Raw genomic sequence first — 25,716 nt, 5'->3', positions numbered from 1 at the left:
CACTCAGATTTCTGAGTGCCAGTCTGAGATAAGGACTTGAATGAAAAGGCAGCTGTCATAAGGTTTGTGTCTGAAGAAAATGTTACTGTGTCTGCTAAGGCAGCAGGAGCATCTAAAGCAAGAGCAGCCTTAACCTTCAAGGGGTGTCCAAATCCTCAGCATTCAAGGGCAGAGCACATATTCTTTTGGCTTCTCTCAGTATTCCTAATAAATATTGTTTTGAGAAGGTGAGAGGTGGTGCTTGTTTCTTTCCAACATGAAGATGCCATGATGATCCAAGCTTTCAACACCCACTGCTCCAGTGTATTTTGATTAAGATAAGTATGTTGAGTTTGGGCTTATTCAACATGCAGGTTTCTGCCAGCCAGAGGTGTCCCTGTGGATAGCACAGGTTACTGTAGCCACTGGGCTAGGCATAAAGAGCTCAAAAGCTTTAGGGTTTTTATGTTCTTTGCTTGTTCTCTGTAGAGGACAGAGCTGGCAGGCAGATATGCTGTGCAGTTGTATAATTGACCACTCAGGGAAACTGATGTTTCCTTTCTTTGTAGTAGCAATCCTCCCAATACCAGTTGGGTATTGAGTCATGCCTCTCACCTATGTTATCTACTGAAAGCTCTCAGCCTTTAATTTCCTTTTTCCTTGCAATGGAAGTTCTCTTCCTGAAAGGGGTTCTTAAAAAAAAAGGCACCCTTCTCAGAGCAAAATCTTTGTGAGCAGTAGAGGTTCATGGTATCAATGTGCTGACATGGTCTCAAGTCAGGGTTTAGTGGTGCTTCCTCATTATCTCATCCCTCCCCATCTGTCAGCATCAATTTGGGTTTTTTGCCTTGTGTTTATATTGCCTTTATATTGCCTTGTGTTTATATTTTTGGGAGAGGTGATTTAATTGTTCTGTTTCTGAACAGCACTTAGCACACTGAGTCCTTCCCAGTGCTGGAGACAGATATTTCAGTAATGCAGTCAGCCTTTAGGAATAAAGTTTTGTGATGCACTGCTTCCAACAGTGTAATTTTGCAGACAGTTCTCTTTTAAGTGTAGAATATAATGATCTGATTTCTCCCCTCCTCTTTCCCCATAATTGCTCTGTCTTTATCCAGGCTTTCCTTCCAGAAGGAAGGTCATAGTCTTGCACTGCCAAATGTCACAGACAGCAGCTTCTGCACTGGCTGCAAGAGTCTCATTTCTCTAATAAAATCTTTCCATTTAAAGGAGAAAAAAAAATCCCACATAGTTAATCCTTTGTATTTATTGCAGTGAGAGAAAGGAGCTTTGCTGATGATATGTGACAACATTTTTAATAAACGAAGCTCAGATTTTAAATTCTTTGTGAGAAATAGCTACATGGCCATTTTTTTTGCCAGTGCAAGTAAAGTCTGTCATTTGCAATATCAGTGTTGGTGTTTGAGGGTACAATACATATTAGAATTTTACTTTTTAACCCCAGAATATTTGTATTTGATATTGCAGCATGCTATATTTTACAGTGATATATTTATCTTCTGCAAAGAGTGCTAGGCTCTCCCCTGGTCAGGAGCCATGGGCCTGCTGAAACCCCAGTGGTCATGGAGTTTTGCATGCTCTAGAGAGGTGTGGAGAGTCCAAGGCTGAAGCTTGAGGTCGGTCTGAGAGGAAAAGGTAAAATTCTAGGGAAAAGAATGCACATATAATATGTGTGTTGTAGAACTAGAAAATAAAACTGCAACTTAGCTTTAAGAGATCACTTTTGCAGAAATTTTGTTTCAAGAACTTTGTTAACTTAACTTTTCAGCACATTAAAATGTGGAAAGAAACTACGTTGTTGCAGGTATGTAGTTTATTAGAAATAAGTTAGGAGGAGCAGTGAATCTGCACGTGTGAAGAGTCTTGCTACTGCATATGTACCTATTGTTTTTCTTTTGTCAAGGATCCCCAGACAAACTTCAATTTGAGAAAGTTGGTGTTTTCCTCTTGGACTTGGGTGGATTCTGGGTGTTATTCTTGATGCAGTAAGTAGATCCTGGGAAGGAATTAAGCCCCAGTAAGAAGCCAAGAAGAATGAAGACAAAGGCAGCAGTCAGGAGGAAAAGCCAGACAGAAAGACAGTCAAGAAGCTGGATGAATAGTGGGGTTTTTGTGTGCTTATATATCTATTAACTGTCTCTTATCATGGCCTAGGAAATATTTGAAAATTAAAATTGTATTTTATTAAATGTTTTTTTGTATCAGATAGTAACACACCGTTGATTTTTTTTGTGGGATTGTGTTCTACATTTTTAAAGTCTGGCTTTTTTATTGTGAGCCAGTCACTGTTTGGCTGACCTTGTGTGTGACTAATCCAATGCCATCCATGTGATTGTACCTTTTAAAATCTTGTGAACCCTTACAAATCACAAAAGGTGGGTTATGGCAAAACAACATTCAGATTTAATGGCTGGGAATATAGAGATGACAAAAAGACCCAGATTTCCTATGTGCAGAGGTGCTTTACTCTGAGTGGGAATGAGCAGAACAAAGGCAGTGTCATCCTACTAGTCATTCACAGTCACCTGCTGACAAATTGAGCTGTTTCTGACCTTAAAAAAAGAGAAAGGAAAAAAATAAATGAGAAGCTAAACTACTAGGTCCTAGTCCATGAAACAGGTCTGTTAACTCTTCAATAAATAAATAAAAAAAATTTTATATATATATATATATATATATATATATATATATATATATAAAATAAATAGTTTCATAAGTAATTTGATCCAAACATTTTAGGCCATATCTGAGGAAGTTAATAGGGTCAGAAAAAATAGTGCAAAATATCAAAACAGTCTCCCAGCATTTAGGTGAATTACCTTTATTGAGGACTATTCCCACTAAAAGGGGAAAAGCCTATTCATGGACGGCTTTGCTTGAGGAGGTTTTTTACTCTTCCCTTGCCTCATAGGCCAAGTGTGTCTGCTCAGTGAACTGCTGCTGATTCATATTTTTGTAGATCTCCATCTTCCATTTGTATTTTGTTCTCCTCTTGTAAATGAAATCTTGCTCAGGACTGCCAATTGTAATTTCCTCAGGCAAGAAGATCTTTCTTTTGTGCCAATGAAACTCATAGAAATTTCATATATGTGATGGGTTCTTTCATCTTGGCTTTACTGTTCGTGCTCTTCTGGGATTAATTTATCTTAGCCACTTTGAGAAGAAAAGGATTTTTATTCCAGTGTTATTTCTGGAGTCCTCCTCAGGAGACCAACAAAGCCAGAGCAGTGAGGATACACAGTCAGAGTGCTCAGGTGCCTGATGCAGAATGCTTGCTGAAGCAGTCCATCATCTGTCTTGCATGCTGTGATGGCTCAGTTGTCCTCTGTCACTGAGCTGTCAGGTCAAGATGCTGTTTTTAGCTAAGGTTGCTATTTCTAAAAGGACCTCTTAGAAGAATTGACTGTCTGAAAGCTGATGCCTGTTGCCCTGTAATTGTTACTTCATTAAAATATTTCAGTTACAATCCTTATATGCCCCTAAGTTCTCTAGATACCTGACATGGAAGCTGTCAACTATAAAGTAAAATTTTGTTCAATGTGACATTTTAGAGCAAAATCCCAGTTGTGGGATTTGAGTTAAAGCTGTCAAGAAGACTGGCTTCCTCTTGAGACCTTAACCAACCCATCTATATTCTCACATGAATTTCTATACAGTTCTATACTTCAATCTCAATAAAAATTTCATTCTGATTTCCAAGTAACCTGTCTAATCAGAAGTGAAAGGTATTTGCCAGATTAGCATTTCAGTAGAGCCTACTGGATGAACTGTGAATATAAACTGAAAGGAATTAATAAACATTGCTGCCTAAAAGCACTGAACACATCATCACCATCATCATCATCAAAGACAGAAATTAATTCCAGAAGGAAAAATCAACATTATATTTTGCATTTTTGGTAATACATTTTTGCTGGAGTTTTAGATTATAATCAAAACCAGGTACAATAATTACTCTTTTGAATGCATTAGAGCTGAGTTACCTTCGCCTCAGACAACATTATGCTGTTTTCAACTAACTACATTGTTAATATAAAACCTGTAAGATTGTTCTAAACAAACCTTGCATATGTTGCCATTTATTCTTATGTGCTGAGAGTGGTTGAGTGTTGAAAAATGTGTATAAAAACAATTACTGTGTCAAACACAATCTCACAGATAAGGTAATGGCACAGTCAGTGTGGCAATAGGACTTTTTTCCTGTTTTCTGATTCTATGAATTTGAATATTTGACTTCTCTGGCTTTCTGTATACGTTATGTTGTATTTTATATACTTGCTATTGTTAAATAAAAAAAGGGAAAAAACCCCACAATAACTAGTGTGTTAGAGAAGTCTTGAAAGTGTAACTTTTTTTTCCTCTTCCCCCATTCAGGAGTAGCTGAATCATAGGAAGATTCAGAAAGGGAGACCATTATATCCATTGACAGCAGTAATTACTATTGGCATATGAATACAGAAAAACATAAAGCTGTTTCATTAAATGAAAAATTTTGTGGTAGCTGGCCTCCAGGCTAATAAAATGTATTTGTGTAATTATTGCATTTTAAACCCTTATTTGAAAAGTAGGATAGTGCTGCACTGAGTGATGTAGAAATGTAAAGCAGAATAGGTCTTGGTTCAAGTGATTACAGTTAGAAATTATCAAATACAGGAGTGCAAGCAAAAAGAGAAGAAATATAATTAAAGTGTGAAGAATAATTAGATAAAATAAAATGGGATAAATAAGATACAGTGCATTGATTTTATAAAGAAAAAATCTAGCTGTAGAGCAACCAGATACTTATTCTTTGAACAAGTAAGTGATTTTGATAGAACAAGAAAATGTTGAAAATTTCTTTTATCTAGAAACTTTTGATTTTTTAGTTCAGCTTTAGTTTGAGGATAGGTGGCATTGCTTAAGAACTATAAAATGAGTAAAAGTATAAGAAAAAATGTTGTTACAGAAGGTTGTGAAAAGAAGCTATTGGAAAGACTAATTAACATTATTCATTTCACTGTAGTCCTGTTCATACTTTCACTGAGTTTGATACTATCAGAAATCAGATCTTTCATGTTTTAAAGTTATGTTAGAGCTCAAAGAGGGAAACTTCCTACATAATATGCAGCAGATGACCTTAATATGAAAAGTGTTATTTTCAATACTGTTAAATCTTGGTTTTATTGTAAATATACATATTAAATGTATATGTTGATACATTGAAGTAGTATTAACATAGGAAATTCCAGGGCCTTCTCATCATACTAAGGTGTGTATAATAAATCTTTATTTCAGCAGCATATTTTGCTTAACTCCCAGTGGGGCCCTTTGCTCTGTACCTGGCTGAGAATTGTAGCACCCTGGGTGCTACTGTTTGGTACATTAAATTCATTTCCAATAAGGAAATATATACATCAGTGGGTATGAAACAAATTGTGTAGTGTGGTTATGATTAGATTAATTTTTCACTATGTTGTAGCATTAATATACAACTAAAGAAATGTAATTATTCTTCCTTATTCTTTGTTTCCATTTCTTTAATTAAGTAAGAATACGTTCATTTTTCTTCACTTTGCTCTTGTGCTTAGTGTTTGCCAAGTGCAAGGCTTAGTGCTGATGCTATTACTGCAGCCTTTTGAAGCATTTTTCAAGTACTTGTCATTTGAGCACATAAATGCTGAAGTTGTGTTGAGAATTGTTGCATGTTATGTTCAAAGCAGATCCAGTCTGTCAGGTTATTCTTTCCAGAAGAGGCTCCTCATATGGAGAGGAAAATGACCTTGACAACACTTTCTTAATGAGTCTGAAAGGTAGCAAAAGACAATTCTAGCTTCTTAATACTTTAAAAGAAAATATCTGGATTTAATTTTTATTAATTGCCCTGAAGAATAACCTGAATAACCTCTTCATCTCCCCCTTTTGGACATTTCCCCCTGTCCAATTTATTTCTAAACTGTAACACAGACCTCCACAGTGTACTCGTAGTGAGCATAAGGAGAACCGATCAACACCTGCTTTGTCTCCATTTTCTTTTCTGGCTGATTTCAGGTATTATCCACACATGAATCTTCTCATGAGAAGCATGAAAAGGTATTTAAAACTTTGCAGAGAACAAATATGAAGAAATTAAATTACATCTCCAAGGTTACAAAGTCATAGAACTGAGATTAATATTTAGATGTTTTTATCTTGGCATTGAGCTCCCATGATGAATTCTGGAGGACAGAGAATATAAATTTAGTGTAGTCAAGCTGTCCTTCCACATAGAATAATTGGTCTGAATTGGATAAGCTGCCAGGGATTTAAAACTTGGCAGCTTAATTAGTTGCGACAAGGAAATGATAAACATGAAAGCAATCTTTACCTAGAGGTAACAAAGGAAGACTGTGGATGTGCAAAGTATTTGCTCAAAGCAGTTGAACACAAAGACTCTTCTGTATCTATCCTTTATTAGGTGTTTCCTAACAATGATTTGTTTCAGAGAGAAGGTAAAACGTATTTTCAAAAGGGACTCTTAAACTAGCATAGAATCTTTTCAGCTGTTTATTGACTTTGTGTTGAAGTTTTCCTTCAACTTTATCTAAAGTTTTGTTTTATATGTATTTTCTAGTGGCTTCATTAAATTTTAAATGCAAAGTATATATAAATACTACACATAAGACAGCAGTAAATGGTGATAGCAAGTTCTCTCCTATGTGGTTGTCATATACTTAAAGAACAGCGTAAGATGGTCTGTATAAATTTAGAATGGAATTTCCCTGTTGAATAGAAGTATACAGAGTGTAATACACTCCAGGGATTATCAAACAAATCTGATGTGCAGCGTATGGTTCACAGATTAAAAGGTTACTATTCTGCACTGTAGAGAATGTAGCTCTATTACATTAGCCTTTAGCTCTGTATTACATCAGTCTTTGCTCTGCTTTATAAAGCTGTAACAGTTTTGATGTGGTGCTGAATTGCTCTGTTTTGTGCTGAAGAGAAGAGCAATGTGATTGTCCCTTTCAGCAGGTGGTGCATGCACAGCACCTTGCTTTGCTGCCCTTGTGCTGGCTATGCTGAAACATTTCTCACAGCACATTAGAAATGTATTGCAGCCCTCTGCTAGAGTTTTGTTTCGTAGCTGCTTTAATGACAATTATTCTTACCATTTATGAATGGCAACTGGTGCAGATGTCACCAACTTCACAGCACTGGTGAAATGTTTTTGCACTCACATAACAAATAAGAAAGTGCAAGCTAAAAGCTAAATCCTTGGAGGAGTGAGTAAATTCAGTTTCCTCAGGTAAAATTGCTGAAAGAAGCTCAGCTTCTGCAAGGGGTTCTCTAGTGGTACTAAAAGCTTGTTCTGGGTCTTTACAGCTGATATATTTTTCTATTAAGGGTTTTGAACTGGGAATTATAGTGGAATTCTCACCTCTGCTGTAAGCAGAGCATCTCTACAAAGCATAGTCAGGACACAGAGTGAAGCAGCGTGGGTAGAAAGAGGTCTAATGGAATTCTTGGGCTAGAGCATCAAAAATTGAGACTGATGCTTTGTTTATTGGCAGAAAAACAGAAATGCATAGTTGGGATGCTTGCAGATTCATTTTTAGTAAGTGAGAGGGAAAGAATGAGGCTATTCTGATAAGCTTTACTGTTGAAACTGAAGAGGAAGTTTCAAAAGCATCATCCAAATGCTGCATTCAGGTAAATTAATCATTCAGACATCAGAAATTAAATCCTTTGAGTTTTTTGATTGTCATTTATATGCTGTGTTAACATAAATCCTATGTTTTTATCCAACCTGAACATAAAATAAAAAAAATCTGTCTGCATTGGTGATTCCACCATAAGACATTTTTTGGGTATGCTGTGATTTTTTCCTTTCTCTGCTAGAACAGATGGGACAAAGGACAACAAAAAAAAAAGTGTAATACAAGCAGACACTGCTGAATTAATATTCACACTGCACATGTTTAAGTTTGCTGTGCAATTGCTTTTGTTTTCTAAGCAAGGCGAATATACAAGTCTGTTGAGATCTAGATGATGTGCAGTGTATGTCTGAAATATATCACAAGGGTAATATTTGGTTATATGAATATTAAAACCTGAGACTTGATTTAGAAATTTCAAATAAATCACCACAAGTGAGTGGCAGGGATTTGAAAGACACTGAATACCTGCCATTTCTTAGAATTTGATTCCAGAAAAATCTAAAAATACTAATTCCTGAATGCAGATTTAGAATGGTCAGTTGAGGTTGTCAAAATAGGATATTTTTGCCAAAACTTGTACTCCTGAAAAGGATCTCATCTGCCATCACAAATATGAGCTCAGATGGAGTAACTCCAGAATTATGCTTTTGTGTTTGTTTTGTAAACAGTCCTAAGATGACTTTTGGTAATATGGGTGCATCTGTGCATTTAAGTCCAGGGAAGACTTTTGTGCCAGCTATTTCCCATAAACCTTTTTTTTTTTTTGTTTTTAACAGAGGACATATGCTTAAAAATGTTACTAGTAAGGGCATTGTGCCCAGTAGTGACTGCAGCTACAGTGTACTCATGTGCACATATGCATGCTGCCATTGCTCATTGCTCATCGTGGAGTTTTCCCTGAATGAATGTGGGATTGGTGCCAATAGGTTTTAAGGGGTTTTCTGTGTGTGTGTGTGTGTGTTTGTGTGTGTGTGTGTGTGTTTCTGGTGCTGTAACGGGCTACTTAAGAATGAGCTGAAAGTGTATATTTAATGTAACGTTGTTAAAGAAGGCTTCCACCATTTATTCCAACATCGAGTGTCGGTGCTGGGGTCATCACAGGGGCTTTAGGTGCTCCTCCCTACCAGTGGAGCAGTGCCAAAGGCTGCTGTGGCTGCTTGTTCTCTGTTTTGCTCTTTGTTCTTCTACCCCACCCTATGAGCTAGGGCCTTTCCCAGCCTCACCTTGCAGAAGAGTTTTTTCTCACTGAGCCTTTAACTGTTGGCTTTCTCAACTCTCCGGCACTTTGTCCAACCCTGTGTCCCTAGCAATAGGGTCTGAGATTGGTTATATTTTTTCCATTTATTTTCTTTTCAGAAGGACAGTTTGTCATCTCAGTATCTTTACTTGTGGTTAAATTACTTTTTTCTGTTTTGCATCCTCTTGCCTTTCCAGAAGTGCAGCCCATTCTCTGGCTTTTCAAGCTGTGCAAGAAAAGCATTTTTAATCCAATGTCTTCTAATTAAAATTGAAAAGCATAGAATCCTAGAATGGTTTGGGTTGGAAGAGACCATAAAGACCACCCAGTTCCAGCCCTCCACCATGGGTAGGGACATCCTCCACTAGAGCAGGTTGCTCAAAGCCCCACCCAACATGGCCTTGACCACTTTCAGCTTTCAGGGATGGCATGTCCACAGCTTCTCTGAGAAACTGTTCCAGTGCCACACCACCCTCACAGGAAGGAATTTGATCCTAATATCTAATTTAAACCTACCTTTCAATATCCCATTACTCTAAGCATGCTAGCTCCTGGCTCTTGTGAGACTTTTTTTTTTTTTTTTTTTTTTTTTTTTTTTTTTTTTTAGTGCTATGTACATTCTGCAGGTCTATTGATTTTAATGAGGACTGATTTCATTTTTTGGGATCCCAGAGAACTTTCAGCAGGCATTAGAATACCCTGGAATATTAAACCTGATTTAAATTTAACTGAAATTGTCAGAATAAATGAATAATTGAACAAGGTATGTTTTGTGAAACACCTGGGGGATTTTCTTTCCCTGCTTTTATACTCAGTAATTTGCAGACAGCACTTATCTGCATTGAGACTCGGAATGTCATTATTCTGCTGCAGGTAGTACTGGTGGATAGCTGTGAATACTCATTCTTCTTCCTCCTCTTTCCCAAAAACCCTAGTGGTCTCCATTTATAAAACAGGGATGACAGTGGTAATTTTCTTTCATAAAGGTTCTGGTGAAGAGTTAGGCACTCATATACTGAGTAAAGGCACTAAAGACAATGTGGAAAAGTTGATATTACTTTGCTCTTTGTTGCAGTGCAAAACACACAAGTGTTATGGACTCCAACCTATTTTTTCTGTGCTGGAAACTGAACGCTGTTTTAGGAAGAGAAGGAGGATGATAAAGACTTTGTTCCCTCCAGTGCTTTCATTAATCTTCAGCTCTGCCTATTACTTTTCAGTTTACCTCTTCAATAGATTTTAACTGCAGGGTTCTGTCTAAAAAAATTACAGAACATTATTTTGCAGACTGATGGATAGTTTGGTATTATTTTCTTGCCTAATATTTTTTTCTTTTCATAAATAGATCCAGCTCTTTGTATTTTATTATTTTTCTATTATGAAGAACAAAACAATTTCTGTCCCCTAAAGTTTCACATGAGACCTGTGAAGGACCCACATGAGTAGGTGAATTAAGTGAGGGTGAAAAGTACACTGACTGTTGGCAAAGAGGTATCTTGTGCAGAGCAAATAAGTTAAAAAAAAAAAAAAGTTTGGATTTTTTTTTCAATCTCACAGTACATACTGCAACAGTATTTTCATCTGACCCAACAGGTGTGTGACAGTACTGTGGTAACTTAAGGAAGTGAATTTCTTTGTGTATCTTGATGATCTTAATCCTTAATCCTTTTTAATCCCTGTCAAACACTGGTACACTTATTTTGCTTAAGAGCTATAGAGTTTAGTCTGTTTGGACACTAAAAAAAGTCCTGTGTTTTCTTAATTACCATAATTACTTGGTAATTTTGAAATAATTTTCACATATGTTGTACATGGATAACACATGCTGAATCAAAGAACCTGTTGGATGTATATATTTATCTGTCAAGCAGTACTAAATTTTGAATGTTTGTATTACCATAATATAATTGTATGATTGTAATAAGTGGCATTTACTATGTCATTTCAGTCTGTGCTGAAAGCATTTGTAACACAATACACCATTACTGCCAAACAGGGAATTTGAAGGTTTAACTTAGTTTAAGTGTACAGTGGCAGCTCAGCAGGTTGCCTTCCAGGTAGTGATTCTGAAAAATCCATTATAGAAGTTGAGATGATATGGCAGCCTTTTCCTTGAAAAGCTGCTCAGGTTTCTCTAAAGAGAGATTAGATTTATTCATTACTTTTACAAGAGTTATAAATTCTGTCTAAAAAGGCTGAAATCCTGAGGCAGAAACTTTGTTGGAGTGGACTTAGTACGACAGGTGGAGCAGCATCTTGTGGAAGGTGGGGACACTCAGAGCAGTGATGGCACCTTATCAGCAAACATTGATTTTCCCTGGGAGCTACAAAGCCTGGCAGGGTGGGCAGCTTCCCTGCTGCTGAAGATGCTAAGCTGGGAACCCTGATGCATCCAGAGCTGTCTGTAAGATCTGCTTGAAGGGAGGAAATTATCCTTTTCTTTAAACCTTCAACATTGTACCTTTTAAAAATCCTGACTTATTAAAAGGAAAAAGGGAGGGAAAGTATTTTCGGGTTCTTAATTTCCTTCAATACTTTGCATTTTCAGTATAGTCAAAGGATTACTCTGAAGAGGCTTGAATGTGGATGTGTTTTTGGTTTATTTTTCTTCAATGTACTGCAGCTTTTGATATAACAATTCATAATGTTGAATTTCTTCATAATTTTGACATCCTCAAATATCAACTATATTAAAAATCTTTCTGTGTATGTCCAACTCAGTTACTTTGTGTGGCTTTGTAATTGCATGTATTTATTTACTTTCTAAGATACAGTATTTGCTTTAGTATTTCAAGGATTCACATGTTTTAAATTTTCTTTATGTTTTAGAAAATAAGCTAGGATTGCCCAACTTTGTCACTGAAGCTGTATTCCCTGCAGGACTTGCAGTATTAGCAGTGTTTGTATAATACCACAATTTAACCTTTTCCTACCATGTAGGTTTTGTCCCTTGTCAGGAAGAACTTGAAAAGACTGATGTTTTGTTACATTAATATACAGGCAGGACTGCACAGACTTATACAAAAACATAACCATACTAAAAAAGGTGAACTTGAGCAAATATATTTAGTAGTTGTTATAATCTGTGTAAGTGCCCTTTTAAATTTTGGAAATTTGGTTGCTATGCTGTAATAACTATAAACATCACTGCTCAACAGCTAGGCTTTGGTAGTTTAGCATTTGGATTTGCAGATTCTAAAGTTCCCTGGTTTGTTTACCACAGGAATTAAATATGCTGTTTATTTATGGACGAATAGCAAACTTCTCTTTGAAAATATGTAACCTGTGAGTGCAATAAGCAGTCAGAAGGAATGATGGGGGCAAATGGTACATGTTTGTATGGATTAGGCAGTAGACATCTACATGCTTATATGTGATTCCTTATCCTTTGCACATTTTTTACTGCATAGACAGTACATTTTACATTGTTGTTGACAACTGGCAATTTCTGACTTCCCAGTAGAACTGGGTTTTAAGGAGATTTAGGCATGTTGAGTTAAATTTGTCTTCCTGAAACCTTGTGTGATGGAAGTAAATAGGAGTTTCATAGTAGGTGTCAGCAGGCCAACACTTGACATTTGTTATTTTCCTGCCCTTATGTAGAAAAAGAAACATGTATTGGGAAATCAGAGTCGTTTTGGTGGCTGAAACAGTGCAGGTCTCTGTACCTTTTGACAGTTAGTGATTTAATTTAGGGTGCCTTAGGACATGAGGACACGTTAATGTTTTGATGTCTATTCTTCATGAATCTTCTCTCCCTAAGAATCACAGCCTGGCTGGGTCTCAGGTGTGCAGCTCTTTGACAGGAGCTGAGCCTGCCTGAGTCCCTGCAGTCACCCAGGGGTGGGCAGAGACCAAGCCTGGCTCAAAACCACGTGCAGGGACTGGGTGCTCAGTCCCAGCAGCTCACCTGGAGGCCCTGGTTGTGTAGGCATTGCCTCACATGGCTGCACAGGAGAAGAGGAGCTGGGGAAATCTAAATGTCTTGTGGGTGAGGGGGTAACATCCAGCATAGTCATGGTCAGTTACGGGTGGTACTGTCTTAAATGGCATGTCAGCATATTACCCCATCATGGGTTATTGATGTAAAGCAAACAGCAGAATGTGCTTGGGATAGAGGAATGGGAACTGCTAATATTCCTGAGGCTAGCACATCTGGGTGTTAAGACAACAAGGGAACATAAAGCAAGCTACATATTGACCAGAGACCAAAAAAAAAGAAGTTTTTATATTCTTGATGGTTATTCCTGTGTGATAGCCTGTTGACTGTGAGGTGTAAGAGGGCTGGAGTATTCAGTATTTGTCAGCAAAAATTAATACAAGCTGTTCTACAGCACCAACAAAAGTACTTGTGTTTCCTTGGGCATTTTTTTAGCTCTCCCTGAGAACATGGGCACAACGTCTGTGTTCATTTGATTGCTGTGAAAAATGGTAGAAGGCTTCCTCTCTCCTCCCTTTTAATTTTGCTCAGTTCAATTTTTTATGAGTTATTGTGTGTGTGGAACAATTGATTCCATTTAGAAAGCAGTAGAACATTCTGTCAAATACTCCTGTTGGGTGCAGATTCACATCCCTGCAGTGTGGTGCTAAGGCATTTCAAAACAATCATTTTTTGGTTAAAACAAAAGCAATGCCATAGAGAGAGTTTTGTGCTCTTCAGTGGCACTCAAATGAGACTGCAAAATCTAAAACCAGGAAGATGCAAGTGTCAACTTGCAGCATCTTGGATGCTGTAGATTAATTCTGTATGACCTTTAAGAGGACTGAAAAATCTATTTGATTTTGAGCTGTCTTTCCCTAGACAATATACAGACTGCTAAAATCCCAAAAAGAGCATAAAGCAATGGATGAATATGAAAGGCAGATTAATTTAAATTAAAAATGCAAACCCTGTTCCTAGCAGAATATGATTGACCACTGAAAATACAAACAGCCAAGAGAATGGCAGTTCATCTCTTGATATCCTCCAGTCAAAACTTTAGTCAGGTGCAAGTTATGCCTTGGTTATGCTTGATTTCCCAGGGTGATTGTGTGTCAGTCTTTAACTGCATTATTCAAGAGGTCACACTTGATATTTGTTATCATCTTTTTCAAATTGAATCAAAAACTATTACATGAGCCAAATTGAAATGAATGGTGTTCTTATTTGTTTCTCCCTCCCTTCACAGGTACTACAGTGCTACCATTTTGCAGATGTCGGGAGTAGAAGATGACAGGCTTGCAATCTGGCTGGCTGCACTGACAGCATTTATAAATTTTATTTTTACCCTTGTGGGAGTCTGGCTTGTTGAAAGAATGGGTCGCCGGAAACTTACACTTGGTAGCTTAACAGGTGAGTGTCTCATTAGTGTACTGTATTTTCCTCATTGTTATTAATTAAAGGAAAATAAAATTTCAAGTGCAATTTTTTCCGAAGTACTCCTCTTTAAAATTACAGTTTTGATGCCATCTCCTCTCTGAAATCTTACAGGTTTTCAAGTCTATTAGTAAAATACCACAACTAGAGGCTAATTTAAAATTGACAGGTGATTCTTTTTTCAGGTGCTTTTCTTCTTGAAGCCGTGTTTGACAATGTTTTCATTTAGCTTTTTTTTCCAGTTTAAGGAATCAAATGCCTGGAACATCACAGGTGGTTAGTTTTTAAATCTTATATATAATTTTGGGCTTATTAATTGGAATTCAGAACCACTTGATGAAGGTGTACCAGAGAAAGCATATTGCATAGCCATTGCAGCACTTTGTACAAAGTAATGCAATTCTCTGCATAGTTACCTCAGAGACAGTACTGTAAATACCTTGCATACATTAATGTGATTTTAATTCACCTCCTGTATGAGATACAAAAGACAGAATTCTGGGGGTTTTTTTGTCCAAATACTCAAACACCATAACTCATCACATAGTCTTTTCTTAAAAGCATGGAAAGGCAGAGCAAGCAGCCTTCCTATGTTCAGTGTATCCTGTTGTTAGGATGGTAATTCCCTACTTGTTCCCGCCTTATGTGCTTGTTTTTGCTGAAGTGATCTGTGACCAAAACTTGCCTCTGGCTGAATGTCTGGAAGGTTCAGATGTTTCCAAGAACAGAGTTTTGTAAAGAGAAACTCTTCCTGCTCCTCTTGAAATAGTGTTCACAAGTTTTTAGCTGTAAAGGTTTAATGTCTTCATATTTTGTGCTGCTGTTGCTGTCAAGGATCCAAATTTCTAGTTAGTGCAACCCAGCAGAGAGGGATACCAGCTGCCATGTCACTGGATGTGCAATTCCCAGCTCTCAGCCGTGTTAATCTACGCTTGAGTATTTGAATGTGTTTATATATAGGCAGAGCAGCAACAGCACAGAGACAAGAGTTGTTTGGTACACAGTTACTCAAAGCATGTTTCTCACATTTTAAAAATATGAAACAAAATCTCACATTGCTACTTTCAGTCTGTTTCACATCAGTTACAATACATCTCCCCTGTATGTCTTTCTGTGCCTCCAGAATGTTTGTGGTGTGGATCCCTCCAGGCCTTGCACTGACACTTCTGAATCTTGGGTGCTGCCTCTCCTTTAATGCCTATTGAAACAGAGGATTGATTGATTGATTGATTGATTGATTGATTTGTTTGGCCACAGTAATTTCATATGTCTGGCCAGCCCCCTTGAGGAGCTTATTGCTTATTTGGACCCAGCTGTATAGCTGTGGTAACCAACATGGACTTTTCATATTTTCAGAGCTCTTTCCTTTTTGGCTCTGCTTAACATATTCAAAGTTTGTACATACGAAATGTAGATATAAATGTCTCTTACAAAGCATGTTAGTCATGGATCAGAGGAGAATAAGACACAGAATTATAATAATGGAGCATAATGCATTTAAAGAGTTATTTGTTAATGATGTTTGCACACAAAGTAATTGTAAAAATGGTCTTTTTTTTGTGGCTGGTTGCTCGCTGCCTGTCTGCAGTGTCACTTGAGCCAAGCTCTAATGCTTGCTGTGGTTTTATCCTACAGTCCCTCCTTAAAGGATAATATAAATAATGACAGTCAGGAAATCATACATCATCCCTCTATACTAGTTAGAATTTTGTCAAGCAACATTTGATTTAGCTAGTGGTGGATATGATGTGTTTTCCTTAGCAAGGGGGCTGTGTAATAGAATGATTACTATATCTACTGATGGATTTGTTTTCTGTGTTGAGTTTTCCTACAGGGTAAGCATATCTTACTGCTCTACTTTGGTTTGCATTTAAGGACATTACAATTTACACTGAGTTATTACTGGCAGCTTCTCTGGTCTTTGGGGAAGCCAGGTATACCCCAGTCTCCCATTGCATACAATGAAAACAAAACTACTGCTTTTGCCTGCTGCTGCTGCAAGGATGAGGGGCTTTGTTTTTTTAATAAAGGCTAATTGATTAGATGTTTATTAGATAAAAAACTACAAGTATAATCAGAGAGTAACAATAATACTTTGATTAAAAGCTAATATGCTATAATTTAATTTTGTAATCTTGTGCAACTTTTCCTGCTTTCTGAAAACACTTGGCAGAGATGTTTTAGATTTCATTATGTATGTCTTTATCATTCTCAAAATATTAGAAACTTTTGAAAAATGGAAGCTTCCAGACATCATTATGAAAAATTATAGTAAATTTCTGAAAAAAATCCCACTGTTTTAGTTCTCTAATTACTGATTTGTCTCAATTTCCTGTCCATTTTATATCTTTCTTTATATTATCTGTATAATTTCTTTATCTTTCTTCTGCTCTTTTTCTTTCGCTAATTTTTTTTTTTTCAAAACTGTTAGTTGGAAAGCATGCAGGAACTCTGACAAGCATATCATTAATTTTATTTGTGTTTTATTCTTTCCCTTCAGAAATTTTCAATTTGAAAGGTACTTGGTCATTGTACAATTTGTATCTCCTTTTGTAACAGAGGGTATCTAAAATATCTTCAGGATATTTCCTTTTTCTTTTTCCCACCTGAGCTAATGATGTACTGTGATTGTTTGGTTCAATTCATCATACAAAAACATCCACAGCATGAAAACATATTAAACTTCATTTTCCAAGTTTACATATTCAGTACTTTTCCAAAGAAACAAGATACTTAGATACTGGAAGTGAGAGTTAGTGTATTTGGTTAACTTAAAAGACAGAGCATATTTAGAATGAATATAAGTAAGATTATAGACCCTGTCTAAATATATTTGCTGTCTGGTTTATGGCATTTTGGAAGTACAGGATATCTAGTGCAATATCCAGCCTGCCCTGGAAACTGAGATTACTAGTGTACCTATCAGCCATAGCTAGAAGAGAGCCAAGTAAGGAATATCTAATGGAAGGTGCTTTCTGCACATATAGTTTGTGATTGAGTTTAAGCTCTTAGTTGCCTCATTTTGTGTGGTCCAGCCATTCCTGCCTGTTGGCTGTGGCTGCTGCACAGCCATATTCACAGATAACATTATTACAGAAATATTGGTACTTCAGATATTTTTATCTCTGAGAAAGGTTTTCACATACTTTGGTGTGTTTTTTCACATACTTTTTTCACATACTTCTGGTGTGTTTGCCAGCTAGGAAACTTTTATGCAACACAGATCTCAATGAGTCATCAAGTGGCAAGAGGTAAAGTTTTATAAGTCTGAGTTTGAGGCAGTTGCAGTAGTATCATGAGTAGTGAGGTTTATCTATCTTCATTAAAATGATACAGTATATTGTGTGTGTGGCAAATAAGGTAGGAAAACTATGAGTTATCTTCCAGTAACTCATAGTGGTTAACTCAAATGGCCTGTTGCACAAAATGTGAATGTTTTTATCATCTTCTTCTTGTCATTTTGTCCAGTTTGTGCACAAGGTATTTATTGGGGGAAACGGAAGCAAAACTATGGAAGGGGATTTTTTGAAACAATATATGTTGCACTTTTTGATGGTGTTGTTATGAAAAGTTGAATTTCTCTAGTTTCACAAAGGGAAGTAGAGTCAATGAAAAAGCTGATGCTACTTTCTGTTTTACAGAAAAGCCTACAAGTCTGGGTGTGGGAGTGGAGAAGAGTATGGTGATTTCAAAGCCACTAATAAATTGCACCTTTACAACATTATTTTCAACACAAATAATAATAATACCTGTTCATTCAAGCAGTCATCACAGATTAAAAGAGTCTCAACCTACTAATTTAATATCTGGACATGAAAGCTGGTGCACTTGACTTTAATATCGAACCTAATTTGGGATGTGGATGTCGCAGAGGGTACTTTTCTTAGGTTCTCAACTCCTTAGGGAATGCTGTATGCATAATATGCATAGTGATGGGGTGCCTTGCTTTCCCAAGCAGAGTTCAGTTCAACAGAGAACTATTTCATGTGCTCTGGAGAAAAGTGTCACATTGTTCTTTATCTGTATTTTTAGGTACTGCTGTAGCACTCATTATCCTAGCTTCGGGATTTTTGCTATCAGCTCAGGTCTCGCCAAGAATCACACTTAATCCAACAGATCCTTCACATCAAAACTCTACCTGCACAAAATACAGGTGAGATTTCATGGTCATTCATCCAATCTTCTTGAAGATTGTTTCCAATTAATTGTTACAACCTAGTGTGATTAACAGACAGTTATTCACAAAGTCTAATACAAAGAACTAAACTAGACAGCTAAATTTCAAATCCTAACTTCCCTCTGTAGAGAAAATTAGGCTTTTTGATTAAATTCTCTGAGTATTCCTTTGGAATTTCTTGGTCAAAGTAAGGTGGTTAAGTGACAAATTCCACATATACCTCTTCTAATATATCATGCCTGCTACAAGCTACAGTGTACACAAAGTCGGGAATATTTTATAAGGAATTTATAAAAATACTTTCTGTTATTCATCTGCTTGTCATGTATGACAGCTTTAAACACTTCAAGAAGATGTGTTCCTTGCCTGTTGTTTTCCTGAGCAGAAAGAAGTAATGATCAGATAATTGCATACCAATAAACAATTACAAGAATGTGCAGGTTTTGACCTATTTTCCATATGCAGTCATGGTTTCAAATAACATTAATTCTGGGGGGGGGTCTAAGAATGTGTCATTTTCTATATTTTATATTTTATTCACATGTGAGTGCTCTTATGTTCATTTAGCTGACAGACTAGAAAATTAACCTATTCAGAGAAGACTAGTTCACTGGCTGAAGAAATTATGTTCAAAATCTGTTTTTTGGTAGTAGAAATAAATATCATTAAATGAGAGGTACAGTTCTAATTCTGTATTAATATTGGCTAGAAATATGGTTCATGGCTTTTCTTATGCCAGAGCAATGTCTTAGGTGACAGACTGCAAGAATCTGAAGATTTATAGAAAACTATGGAGGGGATGGAAGGTCTTCACTGAGTGTAAATAGTTACAAATAACTGCAACACAGGATATAACGATTCCTATACTGAAAATGTATATTTTTACTTGTTTTCTACCTCAGAGTCAGCTATAATTTGCAATTTTTGAGGTGGTCCTGTCTACAAAATGGCAAGTAGTCTGGTTAAAAGAGGTAAAGGGGGAAGATGCTCTCCTTTTGGAGTCAAATTACATTAAAAGAAAAATCTGAGGAGGACTTGCCTAGTACTTCCGTTAACTGTTTGGAAAGGGTGTCTGGAGAGAGGACATGCAGCCTTTCCAGAACTCATAATTCATTATTTAATAAAGCTAAATGGATAATGTAACTTGAAACAGTATAAAATTTATGTACAGGAAATATGGATAGTCCTACTTTAAAAGAATGAAAAATTTTCAACAGAATTTTCATGTTCCAGTTGACCACAGCCAGTCAGGAAGAAAATTTTCATGGCTTTCATGGTGTGCACTTCTGGGCAAAAGCATGAAAAATTAAAGCAGATAGTTCTCAAAAAGGCATGTTGTTTCATGCATTATTGGAATACTTGTAATGTGTTGTGATTTCTGTTTCTGATGTGAAGTGGGCAAAAGTAGATAAGATAAAAATTCAGATGTTCTGGAAAAAGACCAATAAAATCATTTAAATACTTTCATTTGAGAATATTTTGAAATAGAAGGAACTCTCTTTGTTTGAAGATCAAAGATAATGGAGGGGAAAATAATGAGCAACATATGGGAAAGCTTTTTTTTTTCTATTTTAACCTTATGCTAAACTTTAGTAGAGAGATGCAAAAGCCAGGAGAGCTGAAAATAAGAAATGGATGCATTTGCCCACAAAGCACAGAATTAGGCTACAGCATCCAGTATTTAAAAGGATTATGCAAAAAGGTAGGGATTGGTATGCCTCATAATAACTTTCACACTTGTATACCTAAAACTGTATCAATTTTTATGCTTCAAAACATAATCAAACTGTGATCCAGATGGAGCCAAAAGAATTCCTTCAGCATCATGAATATTAGTATTAATTGTTTCTGAAGAGCATGCCATACAAACATATATTTGACTTGGAAAAGGCTGTTTAAGGTCTGACTGTGCATGCTTTCTATGCACATTGACAATAAACTGAATGAAATATAAAATACTGCTTTTGTCATGAGAAAGTAGATGGTGTTTTTAGCATTCCACTTGGGTTAGAAGCACATCAGTATAACATGCATGGTCTTGCAAGGAAGAGGAGACTGGGGACTGCAAACCAGAGAAAAGCTGAAGGCTGAGCTTTACATTGTGACTCACCTCTCTCTCCTTTTTGGGCTTGGAGGTATTCCCCATGACAAAGTTGAATCATAAAGATTCCCAAACCTGAGGATTTGGAAGTAAAAGTCTGCTCTGTATAACATCAATCTTGCATATTTTCTTTGCTACTCTATAATGGGTATCTTTACTGTACAGATGCCCACTGTGTAGGGCAGCAAGTGTTGCTGTAGAGACAGTTACAAACAGAATATCCAATCAAAGTAAAGGGAAGTAAATTAATGACAGTGGTCCCTTGCTCCTTAACCCATATTTTAGTTAGTTCTAGTAAAACTGCTGGTGTCTCAGATTGCTTAGCATTGTATCTTGCAAATCTTCAAGAGGTCTCAGAAAGTTTGGGAAAAGCAAAAGGCAGCAGGATTTCAGAAGATGAACACATCATGCCATCTCCCTGTAACTGCTTTAAATATTGCCTGCACAAATACAGCTCGTAGTTCTCTTCCTCTTATGGGCCACAGTGCTTCTCTGAGCTGAGGTAAATTTAAAGTCTAAACCTTTGCAGGCTGGGCATTTCAGAGTGTCAGGCTGTTTCCTAAATATAATTTGTGTTTGTCTGTGTCAAAATGTATTTATTAGTTATAAAAACGTATAATTTATTTTGCTGACAGAAGTTTCACTGCTACTGTGCAGAGTAAAAATGCTTTTTATGTTAGTAAATCCATTGGGTTAAAGTGTGAGTGTCCATTAAGGAAGCCTTAGAGCTACTACAAACAGTTTGTTTGCTTGTTGTTCCTTCAGATCCATATTCCTCTGCACAGACTAATTCCTATGCTAGAATAACAATGAAGATAGAAAGACTAGCAGATAAAGAGCACAGTCATTGTCCTAATTCAAAAAAGCACAGAGCTTGAGTACTGTGTTCCCAAACAGCTGTGCCATACAAATGGAGTTACAAGGCACCTGTACATGGCTGCAGAAAACAAACCAGTCAGATATGCTGTGCGTAAAATAAATCAAATAAAGTATTTTCATTTGGTTTAGAAATGTACAATATTATAGTTGAACAGCCAAAAAATAATTCATTAATCTGTGAAAAAAAATTGAATCATGGAAATACCTCAACTTCAACAGAGCACTCCAAACACTGTAATTTGTTTTGCCTCCTTACAGCTGGAAGTGGGTGTGTACCTCACTGAGGAGAGGCAGGGTTAATGCTCCTCTCTACACCATCCATTAATCAAATTTCATTTTCACACTCGGTTGTATAAGGTTGTGTAGGTATTTGCAGTGTGACCACCTGTTTTATTTGATCTTAATCTCCTCAGCAGCTGTAATTGTACTTATCATCAAGGCCACAGAAATCTCTAAGGTAAATTTAAGAATACAAAGCAACACCATTCCAAAATCTGTCACCTTAGAAGTGAAAAGATGAACTATCCATTCCTATGATTATTCTGACTACTAAAACTCTATAAATGTTGCCACTTTTACTGGGAACTTGGCTGATTTTGGAAGGAGGTTTAGGTTAGGGCATGTGTATTAGCTACCCTCCCACCTTTTCCCAATCTTTAAAGAATCAGTGATGTGACTGTTTTGGACATTGAGCCATTTCTGTAAAATGACTGCAGTCCTGCTGCCCTGGACTCTTGTTTTGTGTCTGTTCGTGTCTTTCTCTGCACTTCTTGAAACTTGGTCTGCTCTAGAAGACATAATGCAAGCCTGTTCTGCCTAAGCAATATTTTTCATGTCAGTTACTATACAAAAATGGCAAATATTGTGTTAAGCTTAGGTCAACTCTCATATCTTAGGGAAATGATACCTGTGCACACAAAGTTTCTCGGAATCCTTCCTGAAGAGATTGTCTTCAGACTGATTAAAATAATACAGGCAGTGCCAGCTGTGCTGGGCACACAAGGACTCTGTTGTTCATTTTTGAATTAGTCACCCTCACATGGTTCATGATATTTTGTACAAATACACACCACCGAGATGAAGGCAACAATATTTAGTACTCCAACATAGCCATTTAGTAAGATAGATAATGCACAGAAATATATATTTTCTTTATGAATGTAGCAGAAGTATGTAATTGTGATCAGTCCTGAAAAACTCAGCTAACCTAGTAATTGAAGCTGGTTTTATTGTATTTAATAGCCTTAGGATGCATATAGTAGGTGTATTAGGTATTGTATTTTATTTTATTGAGAACTCATTGACAATCTGTGATTTATCAGCAAACTAGGCATTGCTATTTTTCATAATGTCACTGTATCATGGAACCAGTATTTGTTAACTGTGATCTCATTTTCTCTTTCTAATGTCAAAGTGCCTGAGCTACTGGTTTTCTGATAACTGAGAATTGCAATAATAAATATAGTAATGTGTTTTGGCCATTGAGGTCAGAAAATTATGAATATATAAAGAGATAAACATGTCGGAGAATGCTTTTGCCAGTTCTTATGAAGTATAGTTAAAATTCTAATAGTTTATGTTGCAGAACTGTGAAATGACCTCAACATAGTCTTGAAATTTATTAAGTAAAACATATAGTGATATATTGCTTAGAAATTATTTTCCCTGTGCTGTCATGTTGGTCTTATCAATCAAAAGTTGTAATTTAATTTTAAATTATAAAGGATAGGAAGGAATATGTCAGTTCATGTAGTAAGCATCTTTAAAGTGAGTGAAAAACAATTTTTGTCATCAATTTAAAAGATGATGATCTTTTAAAAGACAAAGATCTGAAAAGAAACTTACCTCAACTATAATGCCTGAGTGCAATGCAGTTCCTGTAACCATTGTTAAGTTTTCCACGTGCTTTGACTCAAACTCTGCATTAGTGAGGAAGAAAGGTGTTATTCATATAGTAACCTATTAAGACTTTTAGCACTTCACATCTTGGCTAGTAATTCTAAGACACTGCTGTTTAACAAAACCCAAAACAATTCTTAGGGGATGATTTTTTTAAATTTGAAAATATAGTATCTACATGTAGGGTCTCTTTGAAAAATAGTTTTGAAAATAAATTATGCTACAGAGACAACCACTCTGTCCAAAATAAAGGCATGTGTAAGTCAGTTGTTTCTGTTCTTTATTGTCAGTGTTTCTCAGTTCCAGGAATAAATCATGAAGCTCTGTAGTTGGAGGCTCTATAAATTCAGAAAAAATGATCATCAAAGACAAGAAGCAATTGATACCTATAAGAAAATAGACCGGGACACTTCTCATCTGATGTCAGCATTTCAGCAGTCTGCTGCCAAGGTGCTTGTAGCAGAAGGGGGATTGCCCTGATGATCTAAGGACTAGGCAAGGTTTGTAGAGTCATTATGCTCATAGTACTATGATAGGTGAGGAGAATAGATGAACCTTCACATCCTCACCACATCTAAAGCACAACAGCAAACACCAAGAGGATGAGAACAATTTCTGTGGGGCTATGTAAATTATGTTGCATAGTTGAGGAATGGGAGCCTTTGTGAAGAAGGTTTAAAGAATGTTTGAATAAAGCTGATGTATTTATATGTGGCTGGCATATCAGGAAGGGCAAAGATTCAGGGCTGGTCTGAAGTTTTAGGAAGGACACCAAAGAATCATTCCAGTGGAACAGATGGAGCAGGAGCCTGATTTGAAGATGAGAAAGGGTTGATCATTCTTGAGCATAACTGTGATTTAGATCTGTTGGAGTATCTGTGTGGTAAATTTCAGAACTGCAATTAGCATCCAAGTACTGTGATTATAAATTATAGCTTTTCCTTATGGACACCACTAAATAGATAGATGTGTTACCTAGCAGAGTGTTGGTAGAACTTAGCAAATACATTTCTGTTGGTTGGTCTCTTTTAATAGCAGGAAAGTGTTCCTGAAGTCCAACTGGATTTTTCTAATTTTTTGTTAATTAATTTGTTTCCTATGTCCCAGATACAACAGATGGAAGTGGTATCTGCAGTTAGCACACACTTTAGCTGCTAAAAGCATTCTTTATATTGTTGTCCAGTTATATGTAACCTGAATTTAGTGCTTCACTTCTGGAAGCAACACAAGAACCATCAGAAGTATAAAGAAAGGGTTGATTTCATGCCTGAGGTGCAGTGAAGCCTGTGCAAACAGCAGAAGCCCTCAGGTGCAACCATCAGGCAATTTTAAACATGGTCCTGATACCTAACTGAGATGAGTTTGTGTATAAAAATGAAGTAAGCCATTTGTCAAAAAATCCCAAAGATCCTTAATTGTATATATGTCTGAAAGTATCAAAATCCTAACATGTCAACAGAGCTAATAAGTCTACTGCAGTGTTTGTCCAGAATATCTACCTTGGTTAGATATTTTGTTGTTGAGCTCAACACCTTGGCTCTTGGGAGTCAGCAGTTGTCCGTGTCCCTTGGCGAGTCCAGCTGAGCAGGCCTGGCCTGGGCAGTGATACTCAGCTCAGCTGCCTTGGCCGTTTTCTTTTGCTCAAGGCTGGAGGAAGAAGAGAATTGTCTTGTAGATAGAATACAAGAACATAAGCAAGGAAAGCTGGATCCCAGCTTGTTGTTCTGGAGGGAGATGTAAAGGAGCATGCTAAGGCAGGCAGAGACTGTGTACACAGCCAACCTTGAGAGCAGAGTGAGCTGAGGGTAGGATGTAAAATCCACCTGGCCTAGGGTCATGCTTCTAGCGTGGCAAACAGCAAGCTGGAAATAGGAGAATGCAGCACAAAGTGGCATTCCTTCAGCCTGCAATGATTTGCAGCTTATATTCTCTCTGAGTGGAATGTGCTTATCCTCAGTAGGTACTGCAAAACCCTCCTGGCCCTACATTGAACCTTTCCTGCCTGAGTCAGTTTTTATTGTTCCTGCAGTTCTGTGAGGAAAACCATCTTCAGGAATATGAATATTTGCATCATACAGAGCAGGAGCAGTGGGTTTAAAAAATGCACAACAGTGGAATTTACTCTGTGGACAAGACAGGACATGAGCAAATTGTCTTCAATATAATATCTCAGGTTGGAAGGGACCCATGAGGATCATCAGGTCCAACTAGCATGTAGCAGATCAATCAGATTTTCCCATTAAAAGTCTTTTTCACATACTCAGGCTGATTCTGCAGCATATACTCAGTGTGAATGATGGATCTGAAAGTGGAAAGAGCCTGTCCACAAAAAAAGTCTGTATTTGGGGATGTTTTGATGCTCTGAGAGGCTGTTCTGCTACTCATGCAGTA

At 36.8% G+C, this 25,716-nt stretch overlaps 1 protein-coding gene across 1 annotated transcript in view; it reads left to right on the top strand.

Annotated features, from left to right (window-relative positions):
* SLC2A13 (solute carrier family 2 member 13) overlaps positions 1-25,716 on the top strand; it is a 140,264-nt gene that overhangs the window by 81,127 nt on the left and 33,421 nt on the right. Inside the window, exons 5-6 of the mRNA XM_021539109.3 lie at positions 14,082-14,245; positions 18,302-18,422. Coding sequence (XP_021394784.2) covers positions 14,082-14,245; positions 18,302-18,422 — 285 coding nt within the window. The remainder of the gene's footprint in view (positions 1-14,081; positions 14,246-18,301; positions 18,423-25,716) is intronic.

Source organism: Lonchura striata, chromosome 5 (genome assembly GCF_046129695.1).
Source record: "Lonchura striata isolate bLonStr1 chromosome 5, bLonStr1.mat, whole genome shotgun sequence".
Lineage (NCBI taxonomy): Eukaryota > Metazoa > Chordata > Aves > Passeriformes > Estrildidae > Lonchura > Lonchura striata.
The sequence above is the reverse complement of the archived record's forward strand: the minus strand, read 5'-3'. Positions and strand labels throughout refer to the sequence as shown.